This window comes from Anomalospiza imberbis, chromosome 3, assembly GCF_031753505.1.
Source record: "Anomalospiza imberbis isolate Cuckoo-Finch-1a 21T00152 chromosome 3, ASM3175350v1, whole genome shotgun sequence".
Classification (NCBI taxonomy): domain Eukaryota; kingdom Metazoa; phylum Chordata; class Aves; order Passeriformes; family Viduidae; genus Anomalospiza; species Anomalospiza imberbis.
In genome coordinates, this window is record NC_089683.1 from 105,173,604 (window position 1) to 105,196,312 (window position 22,709).

General features: G+C 49.3%; 3 protein-coding genes and 1 long non-coding RNA gene across 6 annotated transcripts in view; 3 read left to right on the forward strand and 1 right to left on the reverse strand.

Annotated features, from left to right (window-relative positions):
- The window catches only part of BCL2L11 (BCL2 like 11), an 84,424-nt gene extending 72,208 nt beyond the window's left edge, over positions 1-12,216 (forward strand). For both annotated transcript variants that reach the window (XM_068186257.1, XM_068186258.1), the window contains one exon: positions 12,153-12,216. The gene's annotated coding sequence lies outside the window, so the exon portion shown is untranslated. The remainder of the gene's footprint in view (positions 1-12,152) is intronic.
- FBLN7 (fibulin 7) lies at positions 604-5,435 on the forward strand. Its single transcript, XM_068186255.1, has 8 exons — positions 604-871; positions 2,079-2,238; positions 2,328-2,498; positions 2,818-2,943; positions 3,026-3,163; positions 3,591-3,728; positions 4,729-4,867; positions 4,982-5,435. Exons 1-8 carry the CDS (start codon positions 779-781, stop codon positions 5,352-5,354), a joined length of 1,338 nt encoding a protein of 445 aa, XP_068042356.1. The 5' UTR covers positions 604-778; the 3' UTR covers positions 5,355-5,435.
- Positions 1,600-9,010, reverse strand: LOC137471726 (uncharacterized). Of its 2 annotated transcripts, XR_010997804.1 has the most exons (4): positions 8,908-9,010; positions 4,051-4,141; positions 3,504-3,974; positions 1,600-1,825 (listed from the first exon to the last, which is right to left on the reverse strand). It is a non-coding gene; the product is annotated as an uncharacterized lncRNA (long non-coding RNA). The 2 variants fall into 2 exon arrangements; XR_010997803.1 differs by lacking the exon at positions 3,504-3,974.
- On the forward strand, positions 8,916-22,516 carry ZC3H6 (zinc finger CCCH-type containing 6). The gene is made up of 12 exons (XM_068186265.1): positions 8,916-9,189; positions 13,324-13,504; positions 13,786-13,911; positions 14,465-14,720; positions 14,939-15,060; positions 15,155-15,271; positions 16,165-16,276; positions 16,786-16,895; positions 17,375-17,628; positions 18,085-18,587; positions 18,980-19,219; positions 20,085-22,516. The coding sequence occupies exons 1-12, from the start codon at positions 9,098-9,100 to the stop codon at positions 21,584-21,586; spliced, it is 3,615 nt and encodes a 1,204-aa protein (XP_068042366.1). The 5' UTR covers positions 8,916-9,097; the 3' UTR covers positions 21,587-22,516.
- The last annotated feature ends 193 nt before the right edge of the window (positions 22,517-22,709 follow it).

The following is a 22,709-nucleotide window of genomic DNA, read 5'->3' on the forward strand; positions in this document are numbered from 1 at the left end:
CTGATGGGTTTCCATCCATCCCTTCCGTGTGCTGAGGAACCATCACTCCTGCTACAACACCAGGGAAACAGGAGCTTGAGGGGGTCCCAGGAGGGCTGAAGCCCCCCAGCCATGGCCTGGCCTTTCCCTGCTGTCCCTTCTCCTTTTGGGGGAAATTCTGCTGCTTCCATAGCTGGGGCTGCTTGGCAGCAACCAGAACAGGATCCAGCACCTCTTGCCTCTCCCTGGGGGAGACCGGGTTGGAAATTGAGGGACCGGGCTGGGGAGGGGGTGCAGGAGTTGGAGAAGGGGGTATCGAACTGGGGGCAGGAGGTTGCAGGAGCAGGGTAAGGCATTTTGGGACTGGAGAAATGGATGCAGTGACTGAGATGGGGTGCAGGAGCTGGAAAACGGGGGTACCGAGCTGGGGAGGGTGTGCAGAGCTGGGAAAGGGTTTCACTGCCCAGCGCGGGTGGTCCCGGCCCCGCCGGAGCGCGGGGCCTGACGGGCTCCTGCACGGTGCCCGCTCGTGGCTGCACCAGAAACAGCTTTGCTGGGGGAAAAGCTACGCTCCCGCACCCCAACCGCTGGGGATGGATGCCCACAGAGCCCGGCCGGTGTCCCGGGGAACGGATGCCCACAGAGCCCGGCCGGTGTCCCGGGGGATGCGCGGGGCCGGCCCGGCGCCGGGGCGGGGAAGCGCCGCGTCCCCTGCACGGGGCAGCGCGGGGGCGGCGCGGGCGGGGCGGGGAGAGCGCGGGGCAGCCGGTCCCGGAGAGCGGCGGGGCCGCACCGCACCATGGCGGGGCCGCGGGGGGCGCGGGGCCGCCTCCCGCCGCTGCTGCTGCTGCTGCCGCTGCTGCTACCGCTCCCGGCCGCGCCGGCCGCTCAGGTGAGGGGGGACGGGGACCCCGGGAGGGCCTTTGTTGGGGGCAAGGGGCTCCTCTCCGCTTCCCGCTCGCTCCCCGCTGCCGTGCGCCCCGAGAGCCCCGCAGCGCTGCCCGCGCTCCTGTCCCGGCAAACAGGTGGGCAAAGCCCCAGCCCGCGCTTAAACTGCACATGAGCCGCGCTTAAAGCGCGCGCGGCTTCTTTTGGGCTCTTTTCGTCCTTCTTACCCCACACCTGAAGCTGCCCCCGAGCACACCGGGAGCAAAGAATCCCCGTTTGGGGCTTTTGGGGGCGGATTTTCCAGCTTTGCGATGGCTCAGCATCCCGCCGGAGCTCGCGCTGGCTCACTGAGTTAAACCCAGCCCTAACAAAGAGCTGTTTATTAAATCCAGCGACGCGCCAGCATCTATTTGCTTTTGCCTCCCTTCCTCTGGGCACGGGGTATTCCAGAGCTGCCAGCACAGCCCGGCTCATCCCCCCCGGCAGCCCGGGATGCCCGAACCTGCTCCCGGGAAGGCAGAGGACATCGAGCGCATTGCTTGGGCTGTTGTGTTTGTCCTCTCTCAACCCTCAGCAGCTCTTTGGAAACGGGAATCATTCCACAGTGCAGTTATGGAAAAGGGGGAAGAAATCCCTTCGACCAGGTGGGACAGAGCCCACCACCTCCGCTCGCTTTCCCAGAATTCCATAGCCCCCAGCCCAGTCTCTGTGCGTTCTCTCTTCACTGCGCTCCCCAGATTTCTGAGCTCTGGGAACGGCTTTGCTCTTTTTCCTCGGTTTCAAGTCAATTCCGCAGGAATCCCATAATAACGGTGCCCGTCTCCGGCATGAGTCAGTCCCGTGGGAGCGATCAGTTTGCAGGCAGGAGTCCCACCAGCGTTCCTGGCCCCGGCAGAGCTCACAAGACAGCTGTTTTCCTCTTCTTTTGTCATGTGGAAGTGGGACAGGGCTGGAGCTCCTGCAGGATGAAACATGAGTTATAGCATCTCTCCCACAAAGCGATCCCAGCCCTGCCTGGAGCACAGGCCTAAGTGGAAAAAACTCCTGGATCTGGGTAAATGCGGGGAAAAATATAAAGTGAGGGTGCTCAGGGAACATCGGATGCTGCGGAGGTCCCGTGCCAGCCTCCTCCCACGAGCAGCAGGTTGGCTCCTGGGAGGAGTGGCAGCACAGGGAGGTCCCCATCCCTGTCCCTATCCTTGCTCCCGCAGAGCTGCCTCAGCAGGCAGCAACTCCTGGCTGCCATCCGGCAGATGCAGCAGCTGCTGAAGGGGCAGGAGACGCGGTTCTCTGAAGGGCTGCGCGCTGTGAGGAGCCGCCTCAGCACCATCCATGCCTCCCTGGCCAAGGCCACCCCGGAGCCGCCCGTTGGTGAGTCCTTGGGACAGTATTCCAGGGAAATAACCCTATTGGAAGGATAGGGCCCCCTCCAAACTCATCCCCTTTCCATGGTCTCGCAGCTGCTTGTCCTGCCCTCCAAGCCCCTGTGGATGGGAGGAAGTTCGGCACAAAATATTTGGTAGATCACGAGGTTCACTTCACCTGTGATCCAGGATTCCAGCTCCTGGGGTCCAGCACACGGATATGCCAGACCAATGGCAGCTGGACAGGTCAGGAGGCCCGCTGTGCAGGTACTACTCATTGCCTGCCCTGGAATGTCCTTTGGAAAAGTGGATTTATATAAACAAGGGGGGATATTGGGGTGCTCAAAGTGGGGAGGGATCTCAGCTGCCCCTCAAAGTTCCGGGGATGCTGCAGCTCCCATGGTTTTGGGATTTCTCTAAGGAAAACTGTGAATTACAGCTGGAGCAGCTCAGCAGGAGAAATCAGGGGAAACAGTATCCTGGCTATGATGTGCCGTAGGGTACCAAAGCATCCCGATGTGTGCAGCATTCCTGAGCCTTGCTTCCCAAAAGGAGATAACATGGAACGTGGCTGCTTTTCCTGCAGAGATCAGCGAGTGCTCAAGCAGCCCCTGCCAGAATGGCGGGACGTGCCTGGAGGGTCTCAACCACTTCAAATGCCTCTGCCCCCCGCAGTGGACCGGAATCACCTGCCAGTACCAGGCTCAGACTGGTGGGTGACCCTTGCTGGGGGATAAATGGGAGTATTTCATCCCCCACTCATCCCAACTCCCCATCCCACCGTTTTCCCGCAGCTCCTCCCACCTGGAGCGTGACGGATGACCCGGCCTTCAGCCGGCAGCCCCGCTGTGCCCAGATCGCCCAGACCCAGCAGTGCAGCTGCGATCCCGGCTTCCACATGAGCGGCACGGCTTCCAACGGGATCTGCCGGGGTGAGCCGCGATACGGGAGGGCTGCGGGGCTGGTTCGGTGCCTGATCCCCTCACGGAGTCACATTGGAAGGGACACAGTAGCTCAGCCCCACCATCCCAGAGCACACAGCACGGGATTGTGTCCAGCCGGTTCTGGAATATCTCCAGTGAAGGAGCGGGGGATCGGCCGCTGCTCCAAGCTCCTTCAGGAGGCTTCAACTGCATCCAGGCCATGGACGGCTGAGTTCAAGCTGGGCCCGGTGTCGCCCTCTGCGGGACACCGCTGGTCACAGCCCTCAAGCAGCCGCTGTGCTGCTTCTGCCACTGCCCGGAATCTGCCATCAGCCCGTTCCCAGCCCACCTTATGCCCGCTCCTCCAGCCCGCTCTCGCTCCCTGGCTTTTCCCAGGAGGCTGGAGTGAGATCCTGGTGAATCCCTGTCTCCGCAGACCTCAACGAGTGCGAGGTGTACCAGCAGCGAGGGGGACCCCGGCTCTGTGCCCACGCCTGTGTCAACATTCCCGGCTCCTTCCACTGCTCCTGTCCCGCCGGATACATCCTACTGGGCGACGGCAAGAGCTGCGAAGGTGAGGAGGCTGGAATCCACTTGGTCCCAAGTGCTCTGCCATTTTCCCCCCTTTTTTCTCCATATCCAAGGGAAAGGCTAGTGTAGAGGGGAGGGGGATGATGGAGTGATGCTTTGCAGGATGGCAGCGGATGGAGGATATTTGGATTGGCAGGAGCTCCAGCTGGATGTGGAGCTGGGTGGGGAAATGAATCCCAGGGTTTTGCTGGGGAAGGGAAAACTCCACCAGAGTGCTTCAAAAGAATCCCTAAAAATGAAAATAAAAGACTTTTCTGGAAGCATGGCTGCACCTCCTCTTCCTTTTCCTCTCTGCTCTCCTTTACCTCTCTGGATGATGGAGCGACACTTAGGGTCTGTACCTCCTTGAAGATAACCACACTGTGGCTGTGGGGATGTTCCTGGAGCAGGGAATTCCTGGGAAGAACCAAAAGTAATGTTAAACCTCCAGAATTCCATGATCAGTTCAGAAAGTGGCAGCATCTCCCCCAGTCCAAGCGAATTGGGGTGCAGGTGAAAGGCAGCGGTGGGAATGGTGGGAGGCCAAAACTGCTGAGAGCCTTCTGAAAAACAGGGAATTTTTTGTGTCCTGAAGAGTTAATTGCTGCAGTTCAGGGTGAGAAAATCCCTATTTCCCGTTCCTCGTTCCTCCCTGATATTCCTGTGTTCCATGGCATCTCACTAATGCTCCCAGCAAATCCTCTGCATTCCAGCTCCTGCCAGGCATCCCACGGGTGTTCAGTAAACAGAAAGGGACGGTGTTTCCAAACAATCAAGCAGAAAGTTTGGAAAAGCAGCTGCCTTCCTGCTGGCAGAGGGCTGCTCTTAACCTATGCTGGCCTGGGGCAGAGCTTGGGGAGACAAGACGGAATTCCAAGATGCTCCCATATTTTTTGGATCATGTTTAACCTGTTTCAAGGTGATTTTGTCTATTTTCTGATGGAAAGGTGAGATCAGTTGGAGACTTCCAGGCCCTGACTCCGCTTTCCACCCATGTTTTCCAGATATTGATGAGTGCTCCCTATCCCAGGATAACTGCACAAGTGGGAGCACCTGCATCAACACCGGGGGAGGATTCCAGTGTGTCACCCCCCAGTGTCCCCCGGCTGCTGGCAACGTCTCCTACGTCAAAACCTCCCCCTTGTAAGTGCGGGGCACAAAATCCATGGCACGTCATCCCTACGGATCCAATGCCAGCGAGGCGGGGGGCATGGATGCCTCATTCCCAAAAATCTCCCATCGCTTTTCTTTTTGCAGCCAGTGCGAGCGCAACCCGTGCCCCATGGAGAGTCGCTCGTGCCACCAGGCCCCCAAAACCATCTCCTTCCACTATCTTCCTCTTCCCTCCAAGCTCCAGACTCCAGCGCCGCTGTTCCGCATGGCCACGACAGCGGCTCCTGGCCGGCCGGGCCCCGACAGCCTCCGCTTCGGTATCGCGGGCGGGAACAACCGCGGGCACTTCGTGGTGCAGCGCTCGGACCGGCACACCGGGGAGCTGCTGCTGGTGCAGAGCCTGCAGGGGCCCCGCACCATCCACGTGGACGTGGACATGGCCGAGTACCTGGATCGGGTGTTCCAGGCCAAGCACCTGTCCAAAATCACTCTCTTTGTCTCGGCTTATGAGTTCTAGGGGTGGCTCCTGCTCCCTGCTCAGCATCCCACTGCTCCCAGGGAAAGACCAGGCTGGAGCTGCCTCCAGCCATCCTGCCTACCCTCTGTCCCGAAGTTCTTCTTCCCATGTGGATTTGCATCTGTCTAGGTGGATTTACACCACCAAATGAGGTGGACAAGCAGTGGGAAGCCCTATCCTCATCCCGGCTCCAGGGAGATGATGTCCTACAACAGCAGATGGAAACCACAGCCCCGATTTCCTTTGAATTCCTATTTTTTCCTTTAGGAAGCAGTGAAGCCAAGTGTGTGGGGAGAGGGAGGCTCATGGCCTTTCCTGCTCCCCTCCCTTGTTGCACCCAGTCCTGCTCCCTAAAAACACACTTCTACTTCTCTCTGGATGCTGAGAATCCCCCTGGCAGCCTGTAGGGATTGAGGTCTGGTGCCTCAATCCCGTGGGATTGATCAGGGCTGGAACACTCCATGAACATCCACCTGGGTGCCTTCCTTGGCAAGCGGGGTAAAGGAGAAATTCCAGGGCTATCCCTGCTCCTTAAACCTCTCAAATGGGGATCCCCCATGGATCCTCCTCAGAGCAGAGCTTCAGCTGCATGTGGAGGTGGGAATATTCCCTGCTCCATCAGTCAGAGCCTCCAGCCTGGCGTAGGAATGCTGGGAAGAGCTGGGATTCAGCTTTTCCCAGGGGAATTCACCCTCCTGCTTGTGCATGTTCTGCATGTTCCCTCATCCCACTGGATTTAGTACAATTAAAGGATGATGTAAAGGATGACACCAGAGTGAAGAACCTGATGGATGTGTGGATGGGGGGAATGCTCACCCAGAGCAGTCCAAGGGGAATTAGGGTCTGGAAGGGCAAGGACCCATTGTCCATGGTTTTATTTTCCTGCTTTGTTTTGTTTGGGATGGACTGGCTGATAGCAGGGGGCTCATTACCACCAGAGCATCCTCATCCCTGAGCATTTTCAGCCTGGAGCATCCTTCCCCCCCAAGGAATCCTCACCCTGGGAATCCTCATCCCTGAGCATCCTTTCCCCTGGGTATCCTTACTCCCTTACATCCTGCTGAGCTGCACCCACTAAAACCATTCCCACTCTTTGTCCCGGGAAAGAGACTTCCCAAAATGGATCTGTCTCCTCTGAGGTACCGAGCTCCTGGATTTTTGGGGGGTATAGGAGCCTGGGAAGGGGTTGGATCTCTCCAGCAGAACAAGAAGAGACATTCAGGGCTGTGTCGGCGAATGGAGGATGTTTGGATTGGCGGGAGCTCCGGCTGGACGTGGAGCTCGGCAGGGAAACGTATCCCAGGGTTGTGCTGGGGGAGGGAAGGGAAAACTCCAGAGTGCTTCAAAAATATCTCCAAAAATTAGGAGAAAATGCTTTTCTAGAAGCATGGCTGCTCCTCTCCATGCCACTTCCCAGCCAGGCTGGACATGCTCCTCCTATAGGCCATGACCCTGTTTTGGGATGATAACAAAATCTGGGAGCCAAAAACCAGGAATCTGGGAGAGGACAAGCTCCTGACAGGGCAGAATAGTTTCCATCTGCTGCTTTCTCCGGATAACACAGCTGGAGACGGGCGCCTGGACCACGCTCCAGAGGCTTTTCCTTGCGGCACGATCCCAAACTGACAACATTTTCCTAATTCCCGAGGCCAGGGTGAGCTGGTTCTTTTTTTTCAGCCCTGGAAAAGTTTAAGTTCAGCTCTTTGCCTTTCTCAACCTCTGGCTGCCATTCCAGTTGACTAAAGGAGATTTTTTCCCTTCCCAGAGCAGCCGCTCCAGCATCTTTCAGACTTCCTGAGGTTGGAATTTGCAGGGAGAGGCACTTCCGGTCTTGAAATACAACTTTCATTTGGGACAATAACATTTGGGAGCTGAAAAAATAGCAGGAATGCATCTTCTTTGCTTTGGTGGGCACAGCTGACCCCAGATGTGCTGTCCCAAAACCGCCATTTCTCACCCCAGAATATTTAACCAAAATTGTAGGATTCTTCCTTGGAGTCCAGATTTAGAATACCTTTTAGAATACCTTTTAGAATACCTTTTAGAATACCTTTTCTCCCCGCCTGTGGCCTGGGGAGATGATGCTGAGTCCTGTGGGCATCAGCTCCAGGGCTCCACCTGTGCCGATGGGGCTAATTAGTCCTAAGCAGCCGTAATGACGCTCCCCAGCCACCACCACCTCGTCCCTGTAGGAATGCTGTTTTCCAGCCTTTTCCTTGGATTTCCCTGATGATTTGGACCCTTGGTACTGTTTGCCTTGCTCAGGTGTGTGAGGCCCTTAAGGATCTGAGGCTCCTCCCACTCGGAATCCCATGGGAATCCATGCGAGTGTTCCGCCTTGTTTTTATAAAGTTTATTCGGTTGCTAGCACTGGAAAAAGCCGGGTCCCGTGTCCTGAAAAGCCCCGAAAGGCAGAGAGACAGCCTGGAACGGGATACAAATGTAACTTTTCCCGGGAACGTTTGATTAAACGTTCTTGACGTGACTCTGACAGAGGCGTCACCCCTTCGCCCACCACATTTTTATTAAATGACTGTCTTTGAACCACTTTATCCCGGTTTTTGTCACGCCCTGACCCCGACAGCGACTCCAGGGACTGCTTCTGTCGCGCCCTGGGGACACACTCTTGGCTTAATTACGACTGTCACTAATTAATGACGCACGGGCCGGTTCCCCTCACACACACCGGCCGCCAGGGGGCGCTGCCCACAGTGCGTGGGAGGAGGGGGCGGCGGCCATGACGCAGTGGCGGGAGGGGAGGCCCGTTCCCGCTCCCGGTGCCCGTCCCGGTTCCCGCCAAGCGGAAGCTGCCGCCCTTTTCCCCCCCTTCCCCCCTTTTTTCCCCACCATTCCCGGGGGGGGGGGGACGCCGCCATCACGTGACGGACGCGGGGCACGTGACACCACGCGCGGCGAGGCCCCGCCCCCTTCGCGCGCGCACGGCGGCGGCGGCGGCCGAGGGGAAGCGGAGGAGGGCGGGGCTGGCGCGTGACGTCATTGCAAGCTTGATGGGCGTGGCAGAAAACCAATAAGCGCGCGAGACGCGGCGGCCGCGGCCAATAGCGGCGCGCGTGGGGGCGGGCCCAGGGCCGCGGCGGAGGAGGAGGAGGAGCGCGGCGGGCGGCGGCGGCGGCGTGAGGGGACGCGACGACATCGCGGCCCCGGCGGGCGCGGAAGACGCTGTGGCGGCGGCGGCGGCGGCGTGTGCGGGCCGCGGGCGCTGAGCGAGCGTGTGCGGGCAAAGCGCCGGGGGCCGCTGCCGCCGCTGCTGCTGCCGCCGTTCTCCTCCTCCTTCTCTTCCCTCAGCCGCCGCCGCCATTTTGTGCGAGTGCCTCGCGCGGGCGCCATGTTTGTAAGGAAGAATTAGGGCCGCCATCTCCGGCCAGCAGCACCTCCCTCCCCCCGTGTGTGTGTCCTCCCGCTCTCCTGTGCCCCGGGGCTGCCGCTCGAGCCGCCGCCGCCGCCACCACCTCCCCGCAGCGCCCGCGCGGGGCGGCCGGGCCCGGGCGCTGAGTGCCCGTTAGTGTCTCACTAAGTAACCGTGAGTGCAAACCTTCATCATCTCTCCTCACTGAGGGGCCCGGCCCTCCTCCTCCTCCTCACCGAGCCGCCCCCAGCGCGGCCGTGCGCGCCGCCGCCGCCGCCGCCTCCTCCCGCCGCTCCGCACCGCGGGCAGCGGCGGGGCCCTGCCTTCCTCCACCTCCCTCCTCCTCCTCCTCCTCACCACACCACAGCCAGGCACAATGGCCTTTGAAAGCCTGTTCTCCAAACCCCCAAACCCAGTTCTTGACCCAAACATGCCCGACTCTGACAGGCAACATGCAGGGGACGAAAGGTCGAGTAACATTCTTCTCTCTCTCCGCTTCTCATAATGGTGGTACTTAGTGGGGTGATGCTGGTAATGATGATGATGATGCTGCTGATGATGATAATGCTCTGTTAATGTGCCTGAGGGGGTTAATGATGTTTTTGGGGGGCAGGTCACCTTCAGGCTGGAGCGGGGTGGTGGTGGTGGGGAATGCAAATTGGGGAGGGGGGTATCACTGCATTAAAAGTGCATTTTTTTAGCAAGGTTTTAATTTTTCCTTTTGAAATGCATGCTTTTTTACATCTTCATTGATTTATTCTGGCTGGGAAGGGGGGCTGTTTGCCATTCTTTCCATAAATTGCACTTTCCAGGGGGTGTCTGTTGAATATCACCATTGTTCTCTGTCTCAGGCAGGAAAGGGTGCTCCGAGTTGGGCGGGTTTTTTATTTTTGGCTGTTTTTGTTGATACCACAATCTCTCACTAGAGCCATATTTAACGTCATTTTCTTGCCAGATTCCACCTTACACATTTAACTGGATCTTTTTTATGCAGATTAAGGGCTGACTGACGTTATCTTTGCCACCTCTCAATCCCCATGCGCAGAAACCAGAGTCCTGTTCCTGGTGAAAGGACCTCTGTTGCTCCCTCCCTCCTTCCCTCCCTCCTTTTCTCTCCCGCAGCTGCTGGAAATTCAAATCCTTTCTCCAGGCAGCTCTGGCCTTCCTAACTAGTTCCAAAAATACTGTGCCAGGGTGGCACTTACCAATGCTTGAGCCTACATCTACCCTGAGCATTCCTGACAAAGCTGCAGGAGTTAAAAATGCTGGGGTTTTGGGACTCCCAGAGCTTGGCCTCCCCCCACACAGCTCAACAGCCATTTGTGGTACTTCAGAGGACCGGAAAACACTGGGAAAAAAACAAACAAACAGACCAAAAAAAAAAAAAAAAAAAAAAAAGGCTTGTGGGTAAATGCAAAACTGTTTCCTTGCTGGAGAAAAGAGTCACGAGTTCTGTGTTATAAGCTGGGAAGTGGTCCCAAAATGCTCCTCGGTTTTAGTGCAAGGGTCAGGGCAGAGCCCAGAGCTGCTGGTGCTTGTTTTCCCCTTTCTTCTTGTCCTTGGGAAATGCTCCTGGGATTTAGTGCAAGGGTCAGGGCAGAGCCCAGAGCTGCTGGTGCTTGTTTTCCACTTCCTGGTTGTCCTCGGGGAAGTGATCCCTAAAATGGCCTGAGGTTTAGTGCAAGTTCAAGGCAGAGCCCAGAGCTACCGGTTCTTGTTTTCCCCTTCCTGCTTGTCCTTGGGTAAGGGTGGAAGTTGTGTCATGCTCTGTTTTCCAAGCCAAGTGCACACCAGGAATCCGCTGAGATCTCTGGAGCTGGGGCAGAGCTGTGCTGTGGAGTTCCTGCAATCAGGCTGTGACTTTTCACTGTTTCAGGGATTGAAAATACCTGGAGTTCTCAAATCCTTGAGGACAAGCCCAAGTGACTCCGGGTAGTGCTGGGAGCAGAGTTTTTCCATCTTGGAGTTCTCATCCTCTTACCAGCTGTTCCCACCAGTACAACCAGTTGTGACACTGGTAATTGTGAAATAGAGCCAATAAGTGCCACCTAACAACCTAATTAATTTTAATTTACAAGTGTTGCTTTATAATGTTTTAATTTATGAGGTGAAGAGCAACAAGACACACGACATGGGAGATCATACTTTTTCTAAAACTGTAGCTCTTACTTTAGTAAAATAAATTCATTCACTGCAAAAAAGGCCCAACTCCGAAGTTTCTGTTACATCAGGTGTGCAAATGTAGGACCAGTAAAACCAGTTCACTTCAGGGCACACCCACACTGGCAACCTCACAATTCCCAATCAATTTATGCAGTAGGAGTTCTGTTAATCGTTTGATTTGAGCTGATTTGTTGAATGATAAAGAAATTATTTAGTAAAAAAAAAAAAATTTAAAACCCTGTCTGTCCGCACTTTGACTATTCCAATTTGGAATATTCCCAATTTGGAAGGTAGTTTTAATGCAGTTTTCTCAAGACAGGAATGTTCTTTAATTAGTTTTAGTTAATTCCTGTTGCTGACAATATTTTGGTGATGAAGGGTCTGAGCCTTCCAGCACAGGGGTCCTGGAAAGATTTTTCCTCTGAGGATATTGTGAGGATTTCTTGGGTCTGTGTGGGTAAATCCATGGCAGGGTAAGGAATAAGTTGGAGGCAAATTTATTCACACACATATCAATGCCAGATTTCCCAGAAAATAGCTTGAAATTAATTTTCGCTTTTTACTGCTCCCAGCCACCCTCTGCTTTTATTTGATTTTCCCAGTGAAAATTCTCTGTTATTTGGAGTTATTTTCCTTATTAATTCCTAATTTCTTAAGCAGCACCTTAGTATCAAAATTTGGGGAATTTTAGCCATCAGGGAATTTTAACCCTAAGTAAAATTATTTTTAAATGAAATTATGTGGAATGAAAATTTAAAGATCTCAGTAATGTTAGAGGATGTAGATTCCCAAAATATTTCAGAAAAGGCATCCTGGGTTTGGATCTTGGACTTAAGGAGCTTCTGGAGTAAATCTTATTTGGGCTTAAGGAATTCTATTTTTAAGGATGACCTGAAATAAGGTCAAGGAAGGGGAGCTAAAATCCAGGTTTGAAGGTTAGAAATGAAATTAAAATACCAGAATTGGTTTTTTAAAAAATTCTCCCTTCCCAAATATTTGTGGAACTGCCCAGGGATTTCAGCACGTTGCTTTTCCCTGCAAGATCATTTGGCTTCTGTGCCTTTCTGATACATTTGAGAGATGCTCTAGGAATCCACTCAGACAGTGGGAATGTTTTCTGGGATTGTTTTCACATATCCATCTAGCTCCAAGTACCTGGGGGTTGTGAGAGAGGGGCTGAACTCGTGAAAAGGAGGTTCTGCACTCCCTTCCTGGTGCACAGCTCCAGTTTGGGATTTAAATGGGAATAAAAGCAGTTAAACCAGAAGAGAATTCCCACCTTGGCACTTCCTTGAAAAATAACTTACTTTACAAGAAATGGTATATTTGACCATTATATTTTCAATCCATATTTATCCAGTTGTTGGGTTTTTCCTTCTTCTTTTTCCTTCTTCTTCCTTCTTCTTTTTCCTTCTTCTTTTTCCTTCTTCTTTTTCCTTCTTCTTTTTCCTTCTTCTTTTTCCTTCTTCTTTTTCCTTCTTCTTTTTCCTTCTTCTTTTTCCTTCTTCTTTTTCCTTCTTCTTTTTCCTTCTTCTTTTTCCTTCTTCTTTTTCCTTCTTCTTTTTCCTTCTTCTTTTTCCTTCTTCTTTTTCCTTCTTCTTTTTCCTTCTTCTTTTTCCTTCTTCTTTTTCCTTCTTCTTTTTCCTTCTTCTCTTTTTCCTTCTTCTCTTTTTCCTTCTTCTCTTTTTCCTTCTTCTCTTTTTCCTTCTTCTCTTTTTCCTTCTTCTCTTTTTCCTTCTTCTCTTTTTCCTTCTTCTCTTTTTCCTTCTTCTCTTTTTCCTTCTTCTCTTTTTCCTTCTTCTCTTTTTCCTTCTTCTCTTTTTCCTTCTTCTCTTTTTCCTTCTTCTCTTTTTCCTTCTTCTTTTTCCTTTTTCCTCCCCTCCCCCCTTTTTTACATTCTTGAAGCTCAGTCCTTGAAAAATGCTCGGATGTAGTGGAAAGAATTTAGAGATTAGAGGACTTTTGTAATCTTCCCTCTGCCATGCAATCCCAGGGATTGTATTACTGAGACTGGTTTACCTGGAAAGTTACTCCAGTCCTGGATGCATCCCAAAAGTGGAAATCCATGAGTGTAATTCCCATAGGAACTGGGACATGGGAACAACTTAATTCCCAAGGAGCATTTTCCGTAGGTATTTTATGGAAGAGGATATTTTAATTGATCCTTGAGGGAATGATTTTAACTGATTTTGTCAAAACATAATTGGATTTTTGGGATAGCTGCAGGTGTTTCAGGGATATTAATGTTCCAGTTTTATTCCATTAATGTAATTCCAAGAAATTACAGGTCATACAGTAGTCATGTCCTCTCCCTGGCATATCCATTTATCCCAAAAATCACAGGGGTTGCTTCAAACTTTTTAACTGTTTTTTTTCCAGTGACAGGTGAGTTGGATAATAACATGGAATTTTATTGTCTTCCTGGTATCCCTCTTCCAGGGAAGATGGAGAGCTGGAAGATGGGGAAATAGATGATGCAGCCTATGAGGATGTGAAGGAACATGGCTCAAAAGGGGAGGATAAACAGAAAAACGAGAAAGGCCACCGGAAATCCCGAAAGAAACGCAAAAAGGAGAAGGAAAAGAAAAAATCCAAAAGGAGAAGACGGGACAAGCATAAGGTTAGGAAAAAACTCAACATTTTGGAAGTGCTGATTTGATTTGTAGGTGTCCAGGACAAGGATCCAAGAAATTGGCAAATTAAAATTGTTTTATTACCATTAAAACTTAAAGTGGTCTTAAATGTTCAAAGTTAAGCCCAGGTCTTGGAAGCTGAACCAGAGGGATTTGAGAGATTTTAGGATAAGATGGACAATGTAATTTTATCACTTTTGTGCTCATTATATTTATGGAAAGAAGATGATTTCCTCAAAATTCCCAGCTTTTTTGTTTTGTTTTCTAGCATAACTCCCCTTCCAGCGATGACAGTTCCGACTACAGCCACGACTCTGACGTGGAGCGCACAGAAAGGCCCCACAAAAAAAGCAGCAGCTCTTCCTACAGGGATTATGATTCCTCCTTCAGTCAGGTAGGAAGTTTCAAACTCATTCCTCACGTCTTTATTGAGGTGACATTCCAAAAATACAAATAGAAACAGTGTAGGTTTGGAAGTTTTGCTCCATCCCCATGCTTGTTCCCCAGATTTCTGGAAACACATCCTGTTCTCATCTCCCTGAGGAGATTCCCAGATGTAAAGCAGGATCTGTGGTCGAAAATAAGCCTGATACCAGTTTTTCCTCCATCAGGCAACAGGAATTAAGGAATCTTTATTATTAAGGAATTTTTTATTGCCTGCACTGGATTTAGGCTGGACTCAAAGGAAAAAAACTCTTGAAAAGCCACTTTTCAATATCTAAAGTTGATTCTTCTTTTTGGGAACTCAATTTTCTTGGCTTTTCTCAGATGGTGAAGTAAAATTATTAATTTTTCCTGAAGAACTCATTTTCCCTGGATTATTGATGCTTTTTTTAGGCAGATCTGGTAATGATAAAACAGCCCCATAAATAGATTTTTAGAGCAGTTTGGAGAGGTGGTGTTTGGAAATACGGAATTCCTTCCTAATGCAATTCCTTTCCTTACAGCATGGACACGTGTCAGGGAATTACATGAGTTCCCAGAAAATGCAGCATAAAAAAAATGTCAAAAGTAAGGAATATGACAACTACAGTCATTACAGTGATGAAAACTTTGGCAATTACAACGAGGAGGAAAAGGATGAGGATTTTGCTGACCAGCTCAAACAGTACAGACAAGCTAAAGAGACTTCCAGTGGGGATTTGGGACCTCCATTCCCAAAGGAACCAGTGAAGAAACAGGGCATGAAAGGGATCCAGAAAGGTAAGGGGAGTTTTGGTGGCATTTTTCGGGGGGAGGCCTGGATGAGGGAAGCTGCCAGGGATGGTTTTCCTGCGATATTCTGGCTGGTCAGAAATAACATTTCCAACAGTAGAAAGGGAGGGATTTAATTTATTCCATTTGTCTCTCTTTGATGCCATGAGAGAATCATTTTCCTTTAATTTCTGTGATCCTTTTAAGAGGTTATTCCTGTTTTCCAGGCATTTCCCAACGAGGGAACAACTACAATGTTGGAAGAGGGCGTGGAATGCAAAAGAAACTGAAGCGCAAAGATCGTGGGAGGGGCAGAGGCGGCAATAAAGGATCTGATGGCTTCCATGAGGTACCGGCAATTCCAGTCCTTATTCCCAATATCTGCATCACCAGTGCTCTAAAGAGGAGCAGATAAAATGTGGATTTTTTTTTTTTTTTCCCAGGATGGCAAACCAGTGAAGAAATGGGTTAATATGAGCCAGGAGTTCATCAACCAGCACACGGTGGAGCACAAGGGCAAACAGATCTGTAAATACTTCCTCGAAGGGAGGTGCATTAAGGTAAATTTAGTTCTTTTTTAAATTAAATTTTTAGCAACCTTGGGTGTTGAAACTCAATATTTTGATTTCTGATGCGCTGAAGATTTCTAGATGAAATTATTTGTGGAAAAACATGCCCTTCTGTTACACATTTTGATTTAAATTCTAATACAATTGATATTTTTATTAATAGAAACATCCTAAACTTACCCTGAGAATTATAATTTTTCAATGACATCATTTCTCACAAGTCTGGAATCTAAATAGGCAACAATTCCTGAATATATTAAATTATTTAATGCTGATATGGGAACTTTGAAGGAATTGCTTTATGGTGCTAAACTTACAACCACTGAATGCTTCTCACTTTTATTTGGTTCCTTGGGATTTAGCAGTGGAATTGTCTGTTTCTTACCCAAATGGTAGAAATAAAAGTGAAATGTGTTTCTTGCTGCCTTTAAATACCTTTGGCTCAGATGACTATTTGCTGCCACCTTCAGTTTTAGAAGGGACTGAAAGAGCACTTGGTGTCCTTTTCAGGAAAATTAATCCTAAAAAAAAAACCCCAAACCCCCATCCAGCAAAATAATCTTAAAGAATAACAGAATATATTAAAGTAATTCAGTAAAATATTATTTCAATGCCTTTATATGCAAATTCCTAGGTGAAGGCAGAGAACAGGGATTGTTTTCTGTCACCATTCCATCTATTCCTTTGAATTCCAATCCAGGAATTTCCTCTATGTTCAGACCCCCTCTATTTACAATTTTTATTGCTTATAATGGAATTTAATGTTGGTAAAGATGAAAAATTTAAATTCAGCTGAGGAGGATGTTCTTTTTACTATGCAATTTAATTACTCAGCATTTCAGATGAATAATGGTTTTTCCTTGTTTTTTTCAATTTATTTATAGGGAGAACAGTGTAAATTTGATCATGATGCAGAGATTGAAAAGAAAAAGGAAATCTGTAAGTTTTACATACAGGGTTACTGCACCAAAGGAGAGAACTGCATTTATTTGCACAATATCCTTTAAAAGTACTTATAAATGCACCTGAAATGTTAATTTCTATTATTATTAAGTTTATTTATTTTGATATAAATTATTTCTTAAGGTGAATGTTTTTTAAGAGACTCTACCAACTACTGTGTAGATTAATTACAAGATTCTTTTTCTCAAATACTTCAGAGGAAAAAATAAATATAAAATTACTGATTTGTAACATTTTCGAAAATAAAATCCCTGGGATTTTATGTACATTTATCCACACTTTTAAACTCCTGATCTGTTTCTTTTTGTCATTATTTTGGTGTTTTCCTCTGGAATTGAGACCTTTTCCTTTTTAATCATAATTGGAAAATTAAATCTGAAGGCCACAGAAATGTAATTTTTAGGAGAATTTTAAATGGAAGTAAGAGGTAAGTTGGTTGTTAGCTTCCAAAATTCCATTTCAAAATGAAGAATTGAGGGATAGCTGCCAGATGGATTTTGCAACCTTCCCAAACTGTTAGGAATCCTTAATTCCTTCCTCACATGAATTCCCCTGCAAGTTCTACCACACAGGAGCAAAGTGTTATCAAGGAGATAAATGCAAATTCTCTCACGCACCCCTGACTGCAGAAACCAAGGAGCTGTTGGATAAGGTGAGCGATCCAGATACTGGGAATATCGGGATTGCTGCGCTTGGAGTGGGGAAGGGATGGAGGAGCCTTTTCCATGTGCTCTAGGAAATCCTGAGCTCTGGTTTATTGGGATAGTGCCTTTCCAGTCATTGCCCACGAGGCCTTAAAAGAAATGGGGTGTGAATCCAACACTAAAAACGTGAGGAATCCTGGAATGACTCCTTCCACTCCTGTTTGAAGGAAGTGGACTTGTGGGAAATTGTTCCTTCCTGAAATAGAGAAATATTTTCTTGGCTGGGATTTGGTGTCCTGAAAACAACTCCTGAAAATGGGTTTAAAATTCCTTTGAGTTGGATGTTAATATCCAGCAGTATTGTAGCAAATAACAGGAAAGTTGTTTATTTAAGTATGGAAATAATACTTCAATAAAAGGCACAAGATGAAATTGAACTGGAATACTGGAAAACTGATTAAATGTTTGCCACATGGCTTTGTTCCAGGTTTTGAATAATGAGGAGGAACCCCAAAATGAAGATGAGAAGGAGCTGGAGGAACTCCGGAAGCGGGGCATTGTTCCTCTTCCCAAACCCCCGCCGGGGGTCGGTCTCCTGCCAACCCCCCCTGAGCAATATCCCTTCTCCGAGTCTGACATGGAAAATTACCAAGATCCTTCAGGAGATTATAAGAAAATCCCATCTCTTTTTGAAATCGTTGTGAAGCCCACTGTGGATTTGGCACACAAAATCGGGAAGAAGTAGGTGTTGGAATTCTGGGGAGAATTCTCCTGGATATTTATCATTTAATCTTTAATCATTTTTCCTGTCAGGATTCTGGGCTAAGTTGAGGATCTGCCAGATAGCTGATACCAGGATTATTTCGTGTTTTCCATAGAAAGGAACTTAGGCCTGACCTTCCAGAAGTTGACTCTTGGTTTGGCATCTCCATCTGCAGGTGGAGCAGTTTGTTCCCTGCTCCAGTCCTTTTGTAGCTGGCTTTTTCTTGGGCAAAACTGATGGAGATGAGCAAATATTGGAAAAAAATGTGGTTTTGGCCAAGTTAAGGAATGTGAAATGGGTGTAGTTGGAAAATAATGCTCCTTTGGGAATTCTCTCCAATGTCAGGTCAAATAAGAATGGGAGGGGGCAAAGAGAGCCAACGGTTGGTGTTTGTAGGTCCAAAATTTGATTCCTTGATTTTATTCTGCTTCCAGGCCACCAACCTTCTACAACAGCGCGTCTCCCCCGCGGCCGCCATTCCAGGGCAATGACCCACATTCCCAGCACATGTACAATCCAGGCTCAAGTCCAGGGCCAGGTCCTGGCATGTCCCAAGGACACAATGGGCCCCCGATGCATCCCGGTTCTCCTGGGCACCATCCCTGCGGAGGCCCCCAAGGTCCAGGAATGCCGCAGAGCCCCCCCATGCAGGGCGTTCCACCAGGATATATGGGCCCACAGAACCAGACTGGAATGCCCATGCAGGGGCAGCAGGGTGGGCCACCCCATACCCCGCCGGGGATGGGAGGATCCTACAATTCCCCTGGAGTGCAGGGACACATGGTGAACATGCCAAGGGACAATCACTGTCCCCCAGGGCCACAGTACCAGCAGATGCCCGGGGAGTACGAGCCCATGCAGAACCCGGCTGACTTCTATGACAACTATTATTCCCACCAAGCTGTACACAACTTCCAGCCAGCCAATAATTCTGGAGGTAAGGACATCTGCTGGATGAATTTTGGATAGAAACTTCCTGGAATGTCTTCAGTGTCCTGGCTTTCTCAGCTGATGCTGTTCAGTTGTGTTGTTAAGTCAGGTTATGCTTTAGGATGAAATGGGATATTGGGGAAGAAATCCTTCCCTGTGAGGCTGGGGAGGCTCTGGCAGAGTTTTCCCTGAGAAGCTGTGGATGCCCCATCCCTGGAAGTGTTCCAGGCCAGGTTGGATATGGCTTGGATTACCCTGGGATAGGGGAAGGTGTCCTTGGCATGGCATGGAACTGGATGTCCTTTAAGCTCCTTTCCAAGCCAATCCATTCCATGATTCCATGTTTATAGCTGTCAGCATTTCTCTAGGATAACTGCTAACTGGAGTTTCGTCCTGCAGATGGAGCATGGCACGGAGAATTTACAGATCACCAGGCTCACCTCATGGCTCCGGAGTCACATCCGGGCGGGAGCGAGTCGGACTGCATGGGTGGCCACATGGGCCACAACCAGGGCATCAATGTGCCTGATTTCCTGCCGGCCATGCAGAAGGCCCTGTATGCGAGGCTCAGCCAGAAGCACCAACGGGATGGAGACTCTGCCAGCAGCCAGGGCCAGAGGGCCATGAGCAAAGATGAAGGTGAGCAGGATTTGGTTGGAATTCTCATCATGCTTTATGGCCGTGGTCAGCAAATCGGTTGACGCTGACTTGCGTCATGTTACTGTTCAGTTATTGGGAATAGTTGTTGGAAGCAGCAGCACCTCAGTATTTTCAGCTCTTCTTCCCAGCTTGTTCTAGGATCTTAATGTAGTTTTGGTCCATCCTGGCTCCAATGAATAATTTGTGGATCTAGTTGCACTTCCAAAAGGTTCTTTGGTTGATAATTTGGAAAATTCCTTGTTGGACCAGAGGGGTTGTTTCACGCTGCCAGGATTGGAAGTGCATCTTTGATCCTGTTTCTTCAGTTGCACCTCTTGATCGGTTTCCTCTAGAGCAGCATTTTTCCTTCTCTGATATCCTTTAAAATAAAATACTGTAATTTCTTCCTTTTCTGAATCTCAACCTCTCCTGCAAACTTTGGGATTTGGATTAAGTAAGGCAGCAAATTCATAATTTACCTGGATTAAAGACCAGTGCAAGGGGCCATTTTACTTTTCCTTTTCCTATCAAGACTCAGATTTTACGTATGGTTTTTTTACTAGTACCGATAAGGGATTGTTTGAAAGCAGATTACTTTCCCAAATTAATATTGATGGATATGGAAACACTCCTGGGCTGTACTGCATTCTCTCTCCTCTACCTCCAGGTTTTTTTGTTATGGCATTTTTTTGATTAAATGGATTTTGATCATTTGAGGTTGTGATTTTTATGACACTGGGAGTGATTCAATATCAGATCTTTTCAGTTTGACTTTACTGAGGAGTTTCCCATTAGGCAATGTTGGATTCTCTAAGAATTATTTGCTGGAATAATCTAAATTTTGTGGCATTTCTTTGATTTTTAGATGACAATGTCAACTGGTATTCCAGTAGTGAAGAGGAAGAGGGGAGCAGTGTTAAATCAATCCTCAAAACCTTAAAGAAACAAAGCGAAAACTTTAGGAATCGGCAACAACATTCCACGGAGCAGCACATGCTTGGGATGCCTACAGATCCAAGGCTGGCAAAAGACAAAGGTGTGGGGCCTCAGGCTGCTGACCCAAGACTCCGGGCCTCTCCGAGGCCCAATCCCAGGAAGCCTTCGGAGTCGGCATCCCTGGATCCCCGGCTGGCCCGCGATCCGCGGATGCACAAGGTCAGCGAGGGCGGCCATCCTGGCCCCTCCCTGGCTGGGGCCAAGCTGGATTTGCACCACGCCCACGCTGGAGTGAAGGTCAAGCAGAAAGGGCTGGATGATGATGAGGAGGACTCTGAGAGGGAGCTGAGGGAACGAGCTTTCCTTATTCCCTTGGAACCTCTGCCAGGCGTCACGTTACGGGATCCCCGCTCCCAGCTGCGGCAGTTCAGCCACATTAAGATGGATGTGACCCTGATGAAACCCAACTTTGCCAAGCACATTGTGTGGGCCCCCGAGGACTTGCTCCCAATCCCTCTGCCTAAACCCGACCCCGTCTCTTCCATCAATTTACCTCTCCCTCCACTCATTGCTGACCAGAGACTGAATAAACTGCGAAATTTGAAGAACGATCCACACCCCAACGCGATGCCAGCTGATCCCCGGCTCGCTGCCAAGGCCAAAAATAGCCTTGTGGGCCGGGGTGGCTACTTGGATCCATCCACAGATTCCCATGCCAGTAGCTCCAGCAAACTGGGGGATCCTCGCTTGCAAAAGAACGTTGATCCCAGACTCCACAGACTGTCAAGTGCAGATGCTCACCATGGAGTCGGGAAGGATTCCCACCCTCCCAAGTTTGACCCCCGGCTTGCCAGAGCTGCTGCCAGCTCATCCCAGCCCTCGGAAGCCACGACTCCGAAATCCGACCCTGATGCTCTGCCTCCGTATGCGCCCAAATTATCATCCAGTGGTGTTAGGCTGGGAACTCCTGGCTCCATTCTGAGTGGGATCAGTTTGTATGATCCCAGGGATCACAGCTCATCCTCAGACACGGCTCCAGCCAGTTCGGGAGAGAATGGAGAGAACCAGAAAAAAAGTATTTTGAAAAATTCCAGTAAAAATGAGCCGAGTCTCGCGGAAGATGCGTCCCAGCAGAAGGCTGCCTCCAACATGGAAAAACCCACAGAAGGATCAGCAGAAGCTGCTTCAGACAAGGCAAACAGCACCAGTAAATCTCAGGCTAAACACTCCAGTGCTGCCCCTGCCGTCCATAATCTCCCAATCCAGGCTCTGTCGGGATTAATCCGGCCACAGTACAGCGACCCTAGGCAGGTGAGGCAGCCCGGACAGGTGACGCAGGCCCCGGAGAGCGATCCCAATGGGGAGTCAGATGATAAATCTTTAAAAGATGTTTTCAAGACTTTTGATCCAACTGCTTCCCCATTTTGTTAGCAGACGGCTTTGGAGTCTTTTTACCGTTGTGGGTATTGCAGTTCTCTGCTGTTTTGTACCTGGGTTACCTCTTTTGGCTTTATTTATTTTTAAATTATAATTCCCACCACTTTTCAGCTGCTAATCTCCGAACCACACGCAGTTCTCCAGTACGCTCGAGTGTTTGCAAAGCTGTGGTATTTTCTAGAGAATCCTTTTTCTTTCCAATTTCAGGGAGACTAATAATTGACCTGTAGAAAGGAAACCAATCCCCCCGGATCGTGTTAGAGCTGAGAAAAGCACTTTCATTGTAAATAAGTCATGGAAAATTCCCAGAGCTGTATATGTGTGAGCTGCCTCTTTCCCAACTACCACTTAGATCCGATTGCCACATTTGTATAGATCCAAGCAATATTATGTACATGAATTCCCAGGAGAGATGCTGTTCCAGGACTGCCAAACCCCTGAATTGATGGAAAACCTCATGGAAATTAATTCAAAGGAAAGCGTCGCTCCTCCTTTTCCATTGAGTTGATGTAAGACACGGACAGTTTTTATTCCTGCAGTCAATATTAGTGTAAAAGAGACTATATCACATATTGAGGATGAAAAATGTCATATCTTTTAAAAGTATTTTATTCTATGCTGTACATAGAAGAAATTGTGAAGTACATAACTAGCAAAAGTAACTGTTCGAAGTGGAGAAAACTACATTGTCTAATACGGAAAAAAAAAAAAAAAGGTTTTTATTTAATTTTTTTCCACGCCTACACGATTGGGATTTAGTGCTCCAAGTTCCATTGTGGTGTTCATGTATTTCAACGTATTTTTGTATTCAGCTGCTTAATTTGTATTGCTTTTTTTGTATGGCTGTAACTGCAGTACTTGTATTCATGGTGTCTCGACGACATTTTTAACAAAACAATTAAAAAGGGTACAGTTAATTCCTGGTGATGACTCCGTGTGAATACGGTGGCAGCTGGGAGGAGGGGGATTAAAGCTGGGCTTTTTGGGATGGTTTGTGGGGTTTTAACATAACCTTGTACCTGATCCCAAGGTCTAATGGAGAGAGTTGCCATTTTCCAACATGGAACATCCTGCATGTCTTGAATTCCCCAGGTTTTGCATGGGAAAGCACAGCTGT

What these genes read in the sequence shown, in the direction of transcription:
- ZC3H6 (XM_068186265.1), top strand. Translation starts at nt 9,098, where the DNA reads ATGGCCTTTGAAAGCCTGTTCTCCAAACCCCCAAACCCAGTTCTTGAC. An exon ending in CAACATGCAGGGGACGAAAG is followed by an intron (nt 9,190 to 13,323) that starts GTCGAGTAACAT and finishes TCCCTCTTCCAG; the next exon opens with GGAAGATGGAGAGCTGGAAG. An exon ending in GCCAGCCAATAATTCTGGAG is followed by an intron (nt 18,588 to 18,979) that starts GTAAGGACATCT and finishes TTCGTCCTGCAG; the next exon opens with ATGGAGCATGGCACGGAGAA.
- FBLN7 (XM_068186255.1), top strand. Translation starts at nt 779, where the DNA reads ATGGCGGGGCCGCGGGGGGCGCGGGGCCGCCTCCCGCCGCTGCTGCTG. An exon ending in CACCCCGGAGCCGCCCGTTG is followed by an intron (nt 2,239 to 2,327) that starts GTGAGTCCTTGG and finishes ATGGTCTCGCAG; the next exon opens with CTGCTTGTCCTGCCCTCCAA. An exon ending in CCAGTACCAGGCTCAGACTG is followed by an intron (nt 2,944 to 3,025) that starts GTGGGTGACCCT and finishes GTTTTCCCGCAG; the next exon opens with CTCCTCCCACCTGGAGCGTG.